The 12039-nt window shown below is 45.5% G+C and overlaps 1 protein-coding gene and 1 pseudogene across 1 annotated transcript in view; one reads left to right on the plus strand and one right to left on the minus strand.

The window, feature by feature from the left end:
- Positions 1-12039, plus strand: part of slc5a8l (solute carrier family 5 member 8, like) — a 96057-nt gene that overhangs the window by 59821 nt on the left and 24197 nt on the right. Inside the window, exons 8-10 of the mRNA XM_080209650.1 lie at positions 7668-7756; positions 7868-7977; positions 9748-9815. Of these exons, the coding sequence (XP_080065776.1) occupies positions 7668-7756; positions 7868-7977; positions 9748-9815 (267 nt within the window). The remainder of the gene's footprint in view (positions 1-7667; positions 7757-7867; positions 7978-9747; positions 9816-12039) is intronic.
- LOC145357185 (U2 spliceosomal RNA) lies at positions 1058-1187 on the minus strand (annotated as a pseudogene).

Here is a 12039-nt window from a genome sequence, read left to right on the forward strand (position 1 = left end):
AAAAGTTTTATTCCACATGCATGAGGGAGAGATGCACTCTGGCCTGAAATCTTAGGCTGCCTGCGAGTTCTCTCTGCCCATCGTAGATTCATAGAGGTTATTATACCTTTTGAGTCACAAAGGTTTATATTAGGATATTAATTCCTTGAGTTGGATACAAGATGGCTCTTCTAATTTCATTATGCAAACTACATTGTTCAGTACATCTCTGTTAATCATTTCTCTGGACAGTTCCATTTACCCAATTATAATGTCAAAGCATTGTAATTGCCCAATCATTTATAATGATGTGTTAATCATTCCCCGCCTCTACTAAGTGATCATGTTTTACGGAAGTCTATTCCCTCCCTCGACCGTATGGAGTCTGGCTGTCTTGATGCCGGTTCTCCCACTGTTGTGATAATTCGGCAAGATCTTCTGCACATTCAAAGTTGATAGCGTGCATTAATCGTATTATGTCAGCAGAGCAGGCTTCTGCTGTCTGCATTAATCTTTTTCTTCCCTCTGGTGAGGCCTGGCTCTCTGGGCTTGCCCTATGTAGCCCTGCATGTATTCACTGAAATCAAAAACATAAAATATAAAAGACACAATCCCTGATATTGCCCTATAGCAATCTCTGTTCAAGAAGTCCAAGATCCCATGTGCTTTGCTAACTACTCTTTCAGTATATCCTGCCACTATTAAATATCTGTGGAAATAAGCCCCTAGGTCCCTTTGTCCCTGCTCACTTTTTTGTGTCATTAAGTAAACACAGCTTCACCTTATCCTTTCTGACAAAATGTATCAAATTATACTTCTCTCTATTAAGTTCCAACTGCCACTTGTCTGCCCATTTTGTTAGTCTATCCATGTCCTTTTGCGGTCAATTGATATTATCCACAGTGTCTGCCATTACTCCGGGTATGGGTTTTTTTTGTTTTTATTCCAATTCAATCAAATCAAGTCCAATTCAGAGTCTCAACAAGTTGAGACATTCCTGATCCAAGCTCTCACCTTGGGCTTGATGTACATAACCCAAGCTGATTGGAGCAGGCATTGCTCCTCCTCCAAGGCTTGATCTCATTTGCATCTTAGCCAAAAGGCCGAGATGCCGTTTTTAAAAATTTCAAATGAAGCTAAAATATAACTTAATGACTTCGACCGTGTTGATACTACACTTGATCTTAGCCATAAGGCCGAGATTCGTTAACTAGCGCTGATCTTTGGGAAACACCATTCTCTAGTCTGAAAAATAACCATTTACAGCAATTTGCTGTTTTCTGTCCTTGAGCCAGTTTTAAAAAAAATCTGAATTGACACAGACTCTTCAGTTCCACAAGCCTCAATTCTGTCAACCAGCTTTGAATAAAGAAAGGCCAAAAATTAGTACAGCACAGGAACAGGCCCTTCGGCCCACCAAGCCTGTGCTGACAATGTGCCTTTCTAAAGACATTTTGCCTCTACACAGTTCCATATCCCTCTATTCCCTGCCTATTCATTTATTGTCAGGATGCCTTTCAAAAGTTGCCATTGTATCTGCTTCTATCACTGCTTCTCACAGGGCAGCCCAGGTACTTTCCACTCTCTGTGTAAAAGCCTTGCCTCTCACATCTCCTTTAAATTTTCTCCCTTATATCTTAAACTATGTCACCTTGTAATTGACATTTCTATCCTGGGAAAAAGACTTTGAATATCCATTCCATCCATGCCTCCCATAAATTTGTAAACTTCTATCAGATCACCCCTCAGCCTCTGACATTCAAGTCAAAACAAACTAAGTTTGTCCAATCTCTCCTCATGGGTGATATTCTCCAAACCAGGCAACATTCTCGTAAACACTCTCCAAAGTCTCTACGTCCTTCTGGTAGTACAAAGAACAAAGAACAAAAACAGCCCGGGAAACAGGCCCTTCGCCCCAACGAGCCCGTGCTGCCATCCCAACACCACCAGCCCCCCTCTCCACCCATGATCCTTGTCTAATGTTTTATGGCCATCCACATTGAGGGAAGCTAATTTAGGGACAATTTATTACTGCCAATCAGCCTAACAGCACATCTTTGGAGTGTGGGGGGAAACCGGAGCACCCGGAGAAAACCCACGCAAGCACGGGGAGAATGCGCAAACTCCCACTGACACTGGCCCAAATCCATGTGTCTGCACAGCAATCAGTGATCGTCACTGAACTGTCATCTTGCCCAGTATCTGGTCCAGTTTAGGCACACACTAACGACATGAAGCACTAGACCAATCTCGAACAACCAAGAGCAGCCCAAGTACGACCCATCGCGTGTATGCCCTCATTGGACACAAGGCGGACCGACTTAAAACCTGTGAATGAAAAGAAAAAAAAACATTATTATTGTACCATATCCATTTACCTTACCAGGGACGCTCCAATGCTAATGACCCTTATTTAAAACAATCTCCTATATCCACCCATCTCCAACCCACTCATGTGCCTACCTAAGTTACTCTTAAATGACTCTAGCGTGTTTGCCTCCACCACCTTACTTGGCAGAGCATTCCATACCCCACTACCTTCTGTGTGAAAAACCTCCCTCTAATATCTGTGTTATACCTCTCCCCCCTCATCTTAAGTCCATGGCCCGTTGTCCTATGTGTCTCTATCATAGGAAATAGCTTACCTCTGTTTACTCTATCTATACCCTTCATAATCTTATATACCTCTATTAGATCCCCCCTCAGTCGGCGTCTTTCAAGGGAAAAGAGCCCCAATTTCTTCAATTTTTCCTCATACCCCAGTCCTTCCATACCAGGCAACATCCTGGTAAACCTCCTCTGCATTCTCTCCAGAGTCTCCACATCCTTCCAGTAGTAAGGCGACCAGAACTGGATGCAGTACTCTAAATGCGGCCTAACCAACGTTCTGTACAACTGCAACACTAGACTCCAGCTCTTTTATTCTATACCCCTTCCTATAAAGGCTAACATACCATAGGCTTTCTTCACAACCTTCTCCACTTGTACTGCCACCTTCAAAGACTTGTGCACTTGCACCCCCAGGTCCCGCTGCGTTTCTATACTCTTTATAGGCTTAACCTTTATCATATAACTCCCCCCTACGTTATTCCGGCCAAAATGCATCACCTCACATTTATCCGGATTAAATTCCATTTGCCATGTATCTGCCCAATCAACCAGCCTATCAATATCCCGTTGTATTGCCAGACACTGCTCCTCACTGCCCACCAATCCAGCCATCTTGGTGTCATCAGCAAATTTGCTGATCGCACCACCTACTCCCTCTTCCAAATCATTTATACACACTACAAAGAGAAGAGGTCCCAGTACTGAGCCCTGCGGCACACCACTAGTGTTACGACCAGAACTATACACAATATTCCAAATGTAGCCTTACTAAAGTTCTATATCAGCTGCAACATGACTGGCCAAGTTTTATACTCTATGTCCCACTATTGAAAGCAAGAATGCCATATACCTTCTTGACCACTTTATCCACTTGTGTTGTCACTTTCAGAGAATTGTGGACCTGTACGTCTAGATCCCTCTGTGTGTTAATGCTTCTAAGGGTTCTGCTATTTACTGTATACTTCCCTCCTGCATTAGATCTTGCAAAATGCTTCACTTTTCATTTGTCCATCTGCCATTTCTCTGCCCAAGTCTTTAGCCTATCTATATCCTGCTGTATCCTCTAGCAATCCTCCTTACTATCCACAGCTCCCTCATTCTTTCCACTGTGTACAATCTTAATAATCAGGTACTTTGTGAATACTTTGTAATATTTTGTGAATGATGGGCCAGATTTTACCAATTGGAGACTAAGGGCTGGGTCCAGATGTAAAACGGATCTGAGCCCGGAATCCTCATTCCAGTGTGTCCATACACTTTTTGCCGGCTCCAGTCTGGTCTACGCTGTGGGCTGGGCTTAGTGCTGCCGGAACAATTGGAGCTCTGAACAGTTTGAAAACAAACTGAAATAGCGCGCCCAGGCGCGAAAGACAAAACAGAGATGGTGGGGGGGATGATGAACCGCGATTGGACCCCCCCCCCCACCACTGGCAGACACCCCTGATCAAATCCCCCCTGGGAGGCAGCACCCCCCCACCGCCCCCACCCCCCCGATTAGAACCCCCCCAGGAGGCAGGCTCCCCCTCAGCAGAGCACACCCCCAACCTACCTCTATTGTTGCTCTCCCTCCATCATCCTTCTGACCTACACACATTGGTGTGGAGATGCCAGCGTTGGACTGGGGTAAACTCAGTAAGAAATCTCACAACAGCAGGTTAAAGTCCTGTTGGAGTCCTGTTGGAGTTTAACCTGGTGTTGTGAAACTTCTTACTGCACTCGTTGGACAGCCTGCAGCACCTTCCTGGCCTTCTGCTGGCGTCTGCCGGAGTGGGGGAGCGGGCTCAGATGGATTTCTGGTTAGGGGGTGCTGGGGGAGGAGATTCTCCCAAGTCCATCTTCCCCCCATCCTCCACCACCCCCTCCCCCCCAACCAGAGATCCATCTGAGCCTGCTCCCCTCCTCCAGCAGACGCCAGCGGAAGGTCATAGGCTAGTCAAACACAAACTGTTTTGACAAATCCATGCTGGCTTTCCTTAATTAAGTCAGAACTTTCCAAAGTATCTGCAGATTTTGTTTCACTGATTATTATTTCTACAACCTTACTGATCACTGATGTTAAACTGACCAGGCTGCAGTTACAAGAAATGTCCATATACACTTGCTCAACAAAGGGTGTTACATTTGTTACTTTTCATTCACTGCTACCTTGTATTTAGGGATATTAGGTGATTGTGACAAGCTGACCACTATCTCCACACTTACTTCTCTTAGCAGCTTAGAATAGAAGCTATTCAGGACAGGTGACTTATCTACTTTAAGAATCCAAATTTAAACAATCTTTCCAGCAAATCCAACTCTGAATTTTCCCCCCACCCTCTACCATCTCTGCTTCCACCAATATTTTGTCACTGGCCTCTTCCTTACTAAACACCAATACAATGTACTTACCAAGTATTCTGGCTTTTCTTTGTGGCTCTAAGCATACATCACCTTCTTTGTCTTTAATAACCCATTTCTTATTACCCAGGTACTGTTTACATGCCAGTAGAAGATTTTTGAGTTCAATCAACTTCTATTCGATTCTTATCTTCCCTCTTTGTCAGTCTTATTTTCCTCTTCACTTCTGCACTCAACTTATCATATTTGGCCTGTGTCTCATTTGAATTCAACTGACATGCATCATACATCTTTCTTTTTTTGCTGTATCACATTCTTCATTTCCCCCATCATTCAAGAGGCCCTGCCTTTCCCCTCCCAGTCCTTCCCTCTTATTGAAATATACCAAGCCTGTAACTGAAACAACTCCTTAACGAACAACCATTACAGGTTTCCCTGTCAATCTATAACACTTGCTAAATCCCTTCACATCCTATTGAATTGAACCCTCTTCCAATATGACCAGGTGAGACCAAGTCATCCCCATTAGCCTTTGCAATTGGTGGTGGGGTCTGGAAGCGTGTGGAGAGAAATTGAACCTCATTGTGCCTGTTTTTCAGTGAAAGAGACTGGGTGGTGAACATTTTGATGTCTAGTCTATCGTGCCTGATCTGTCTCTGTAGTGAATTAGATGCAAACTCAGAACTGGTCATTTTCACATGTGTACGGTCTCCAGGATACCTGCTGTTAAGTGCTTTGTATGTGTAAATTGAGGTCCTAATATCTGAATTGATGAATCCAAAATCATTCTGCACTTGGTGGGGATTAACCTTTATATTCTTCCCAGTTAACCTGTGTCTTCAATGATTCTTAAAGAGATTGCTAGAGGAAAAAACGTTCAAATAGATGTGTTTTTGTGGGGTAAGGAGGTATAGGGATGTTCCTCCTGGCCCAACAAAAGTACTGTTGTAGCCGAGGCTTGTTCCCAAATCAATTCCCACCCTCTCAGTTTAACCTCAGTTTTACACCTTTTCCCAATATACCTGTGAGTGTACTTAGTTCTAGAGCCACCTGAAATTCCTAAGCTCTGAAGAGTGAGCTATCCAGTAAAGTCCTTCACGGACAGATGTGAGAGACAATATTCCCCAGAAACCAAGTACGAGTTGGGATTTATCAGGGATATCCCATATATACATATAGGCTAAGATGAACGGCATTCCCAGGGATCACAGTTAAACGGCTGAAAAGGATAATATTCACAGGAAAATTCCTTGACAAACAGGATCAGAGGGCCCTATTTTACCATTTTGATTCTAAGTGCTGGACGGACTTGAAACTTAGATCCGTTCTCAGACATCAGTAATTTAAATCAGTAATCCCTAAACTGTCTGTGCTTTATATGCTCTGTCTGAGGCCAGAACTCTCCATTCACCTGACGAAGGGGCTAACCCCGAAAGCTTGTGAGTCTATTATCAAATAAATCGGTTGGACTAAAACCTGGTGTTGTCAGACTTTTTAGTGTGTTTACGCCAGTCCAACGCCGGCATACCCACATCATGTCCCCTGGCATCCACAGACACTGCCCCAAAACCCAAAATTACTCACCCCTCCTTATCAACTCCAGCCCCTCTGCCACCCAGACTAATTGTGGGCCCCTCTCCCCCTTCCCTCCACTGATCTCGGGCAGATGGCAGCGGACCCCTCCTTCCTCCCCACTGATCTCAGGCAGAGCGGCAGCAGACCTCACCTTCCCCCTCACTGATCACATGCAGAGTGGCAACGGACCCCTGCCTTCCTCCTCACTGATCTCAGGCAGAGGGCAGTGGACCCCCCCCTTCCCCCTCACTGATCATAGGCAGAGTGGCAGCAGACCCCCCACACCCCTCACTGATCACATGCAGAGTTGCAGCGGACCCCCCTTCCCTTCCCCACCAATCTCAAGCAGATGATAGGATGCGGCTCCCCTGCCACATCCTTCCCAGATGCTTGGCACTGACCTCCTCAGTAGCTGGAGCACCCAAATCAGACTTTTGTGCAGTATGTCTGTTTCATGCCGATTCTGGATGGTGAACATGGTGGTAAAGAGGGAAGTGCCAGTAAGGTCAAGCATCCAGCCCATTAAATTAACTTAAATGCTCCAAATGCATTTAAATGGCTGTTGTTCCTGTTTCGGGTGCAGTCCCAAACGCAGCCACTTTCAGCCTTGGTAAAGGGGGAACTGGCATGGAGGCGAGCGCAGATTGCACTACTCACCTCATGCCTGACTTCACCAAGTTTTCACATCCAAAAACAGGCACAAATCGATGGTAAGTTCAGGCCCAAACAGTTTCTCCAAAGAATGTCCCCTTAAAGGCTGGGATGGACACCATTTCCCGCAGGTGTTGCTTGAGCAAACTGGGAAGGGCAATCCTCACCAGTGATATTGCTTGAGTCATTTGAAGTATGCACAGTGTTTAACAGGGACCCGGGTCTGATTCCCGGCTTGAGTCACTATCTGTGGAGTTTGCATATTCTCCCCGTGTCTGCGTGGGTTTCCTCCAGATGTTCCACGTGCTGGTTGTGTGCATTGACCTGAACAGGAGCCGAAGTGTGACGATAGGGGAATTTCAAAGCAATGTCGTTGCAAGTTAATGTAAACTTTACTTGTGACTAATAAATAAACTCTATTTCCCAGAAATTAACCATGGTGTGTGTGAGGGCTGAGTTCCCAGTAAATCTGCCTCAGAGTGCTGTCTCTGCCTTTTCATGTTCTTGTGTTTTAGTTGCTCCCACACCTGGTAATGGATATTCTGAGGGATTATCCTGGTGTTCCTGGAATCTTTGTTGCAGCTGCATACAGTGGAACTCTGAGGTATGTCTGAATTCATCGATTTTAATGTCCTGACTTCTTTCCATTGATCCAAATCTAGTACTGTCTCCTTCAGTGTCAATGCCCTGATACTTTCATTTGATCTGTCTCTAGTACCGTTTCCTCCAGTATCAATGCATTGGCTGCTGTCACAATGGAAGACTTCATCAAACCTCATGTCAATTTATCAGAGAAGAAACTTTCTTTGATCACAATGGGACTTAGTAAGTGAAATTCCATGCCTATAAATGACCAGATACACGTCAAATCAAATTGATTACTTATAAATGGGTGAATAAGTATTAGAACAGCACCTTACTGTTCTAAATTTCCTCATTCACCAAATTTCTGAGCTCCCTACTCTGTCAAATCTGTGCTCCATCAAGCTGGTCATAAGAACATAAGAACATAAGAAATAGGAGCAGGAGTAGGCCATCTAGCCCTTCGAGCCTGCCCCGCCTTTCAATAAGATCATGGCTGATCTGTCGTGGCTCAGTTCCACATTCCCGCCCTCTCCCCATAACCCTTAATCCCCTCGCTTATCAAAAACCCATCAACCTGTGTCTTAAAAATATTTAGCGAGGCAGCCTCCACCACTTCAACGGGCAGAGAATTCCAGAGATTCACCACCCTTTGAGTGAAGAAGTTCCTCCTCAACTCCGTTCTAAACCGCCCCCCCTTTATCTTGAGGCTGTGCCCCCTAGTCCTAATGTCCTTTCTGAGCAGGAACAGCCTCTCCACCTCTATCCTATCCATCCCATTCATCATCTTATATGTCTCAATGAGATCTCCCCTCATTCTTCTAAACTCTAATGAGTACAAGCCTAGTTTATTCAGCCTCTCCTCATAGCTCAACCCCCTCAACTCCAGTATCAGCCTAGTAAACCTCCTCTGCACTCCCTCCAAGGCCAAAATATCCTTGCGTAAGTGCGGCGACCAAAACTGCACACAGTACTCCAACTGCGGCCTCACCAGTGCCCTATACACACTACTTATCCTTTACTACCAGTATAGGGGTGATTCTCCCAACCCGCTATGCTATGCATGTCGACTGACTTGTGGGATTTCCGCAGGCATTCACACTGCATTTGTGTCTCCCAGGCTCGGATTTCCGGCTGTGTCTGCACGTTGCCAGAAATCGGCAGGAAGATGTGGCTAGCATTTAAATAATATTTTACATACAATTTCAATGCTATTAGCAGGCCCTGGACTGAATTCTCCAGGCCCACTGGCATCTCCCAGCCCGCCAAAGTGTTTCACTCTACGTGGGGATTACAATGGGTCCCCACTTTCAGGGATCAAGTGGCCTGACCCGCATGAGTGAAGCAGTGGCAATAGGGGCCCCTCAGGGGGTCAGGTGGCGGAGGGGGGGGGGTGTACCCCCTGGGTTTGGCCACCCTGGTAGTGCCCAAGGGACAAAGTGCCTATGTCCAGTGGACTCCTTGGCACTGCCCACTGGGCATGGGGCAGTGTGAAGAGGGCAGGACCTACGCAGGTGAGGCGTAGGGGGAAATCGGTAGGGGTAGGAGGTTCTGCTGCCACCCTGCATGGGGATTGATGGGGGCAGGAGGTAGGCTGCGGTCGGGGCGGGGGAAAGACTGGCCCATGAATGGATAGGGGGCCACGATTGGGCCACAGGGAGGCTGGGGGGTGGGGGGAGCAGTGCGGGGGTCCCTGGCTGGCCAGCGATTGAGCTGACTCTCAAACCAGAGGCTGACAGTTCGGGGCCACTGCTGGTTTCAGCCTCCAGGGTAGGGATACGCTCTGCCCCTGAAACGTAATGATATTCACACTGATGACCTCCGCATTGTATATAGTGTGGGAGGTTCTTGTGTGAACTCCCACTGAAAAGAACAGCATGTATTACTCCAAATTTTCCGCGAATTCAACACTTAGAATATCTTTGAGAAAATTGCCCCTATGTTTTGTCATGGGGAGGTTGCATTTATTAGAAATATCCTTTTTCAGTATCAGTTATTTGTGTGTGTTCACAGGCTTAATTTATGGAATCATCTGCATTGGAATGGCTGCAGTATCTTCTCTCTTGGGAGGCGTACTTCAGGTAGGGTTCACCTGTGTTAGTGATAGTGAAGGAGATTTCACTCTGCTGAATTCTAGTCTTCAACAACATGAGCAATGCTTGGTCTGAGTGAATGCAACAGTTTCACAGTTTAAGCAACCAGTGGAAGGGATGACCCATTCTAGTGAGTAATCACAATCACTCTACTCTCCAACAATACACCCTACCCACTCCCCTCAACAGTACCTACTGCACTACAGTGCCATTTCCACTTCCCATGCCAGCCATATTGTTGTCAAATTTCCAGAGACTGTCAGTTTTAGGGTTATTGGCTTATTGTAGCACAGGAAAGCTTTATACCTGGAGACATAAAGGAAATGATTCTCCCCCCCAAAAAACACGGTGCCCAACAGGCGGGAAAAGGGGAGAATTTCCCACCCGTTTTTTGGGGTGAGATCAGTGGAGGGGGGGGGGGGGGGGGTGGGGGGGGGGTGGGGGGGAAGGGGGTGGGGAGAGAAGGTAGACCACAGAAGGAGGGTGTCCCAGAGCTCCAATGTCCCAGAGCGAAAGATATCCCAATTTTGAGGGGCCCTTCCCTTTCTCACCTGAGATGGAGAAAAGTTTAAATGTTACTTCCCCAGGATACCTGCACCTGCTCTTACCAGCCTAAAAATTGAAGCTGGGAGGATTAAAACTTTTAGGTGACCACATGAAGGCCTTAGTAAGTAAAAGGGTGGGTTTTCCACCCAAGGCCCTTCCCACCCAGTGGTGAAATTGTGTCTGAGTTTGGATGGATGGGTTCCTGGGGGAAATCCCATCAATTCAATTTTACACTCCCCTCACCTCAGAACCCAACTTAGGGGGAGCATTAAATTCTGTCCATAGATACAGTCCCATCCAAAAAAGCTCAGGAGACATTTGCTGCACAACAGCAGATATATGTTCACAAAGACTTGTAGTGACCGTATTCCTGGTGATCCATCAAAAATGCTGAATTCAATAAATATTTTTGGTTTTATTAACATACATGCAGAGGATGGCTACATCCCAGCAACATCATCCACACAGTGAGTGCTGCAGAATTATTATAATGGTAATTAAGTGTGGATCTTTTTCCTGGTAAGATTCATCTGCAATTTTGGTCTTCAAATAAATTATCAAATTTTATCCTCTGCAAAGAACATGGCGAAGTTCCATTAAATTGACACTTTTGCCAGTTTTAAAGACTTAACTGAAGTGTAACAGCATATCTGTTTTACAATGAACAACAGCCTGGACGGGAATATCAAGGAAATTATTTCACCAAGTGGATAATATTGATAACAGAATGAAACCTGAACATTTATCCCCATTATCTGAAGTCTGATTAGATTGGAAGCCTCAGAGCTAATCCTTCGTACTCTTCATTGGTGAGTATTGAGCAGGGTTTTCCCTATGGGCTTCCCTACTGTCAGCCTCAAATGGAGCTCATAAGCCTGCACTACATGGAAGACAGTCAGTGATTTTCCTTAAGTTGGCCATTTATTAGCTGGAGAGTGAACCTGCCATCCAATTAAGGATTGTGGACAGGTTTGGGGGTCAACAGGAAGCCTTGCAGCTTGAAAACAGCAGCAGGATAGCATGGTGTAGATAAGAGAGTGGGAACCCCAAAATGGAGGCACCCACTCTCCAATATTTGCACATTTAAAATATTAAATAGCCTCCAGGCCTGCTGGGAGTGCAGCAACTGCTGCTTCAGGCAGTCCAGGGGGCATTTAGGCCTGCCTAAGCTCTAGCCCTTTGGTCTGCTGTTGGAAGGCCACCCCATGCAGCTAAATTTTGCCCCACCACCTGTGGGCACCTGGAGACAGATTAGAAAATCTCAGTCATTTGTAAACAGGTCTTGATAAGTTTCTGAGTAGCTCAGTAGATTACTCACTACTTATGGATAAATAGCCTCCATTATCCCACTTCCTGCAAAATAGCCTGTAGACAGAATGGAGCTTGGGAACTGGTGTAACTGCTGGTGACAAGAAATTCCATGTCCATCTCCAATCTTGACACCAGCAGGAGCTAAAAGCCTGGTCCATTCAATTCTGTCTCAATTTGCACTGGGCTTAACTAAATTGATAAAGATATTACCTCAATAGTACATATGTATCAAGAAAAGCTTTCTAATTCAAACATTTCAAATCAATACATATTCTGGATTATTAGTGACGATCACATCAGAAGAACAAAGTTTAGTTAATGGTGAACTGGAAATTTCAATAAAATATTTCAACCC

This window comes from Carcharhinus amblyrhynchos, chromosome 22 (genome assembly GCF_965287045.1).
Source record: "Carcharhinus amblyrhynchos chromosome 22, sCarAmb.v2.hapA, whole genome shotgun sequence".
Lineage (NCBI taxonomy): Eukaryota > Metazoa > Chordata > Chondrichthyes > Carcharhiniformes > Carcharhinidae > Carcharhinus > Carcharhinus amblyrhynchos.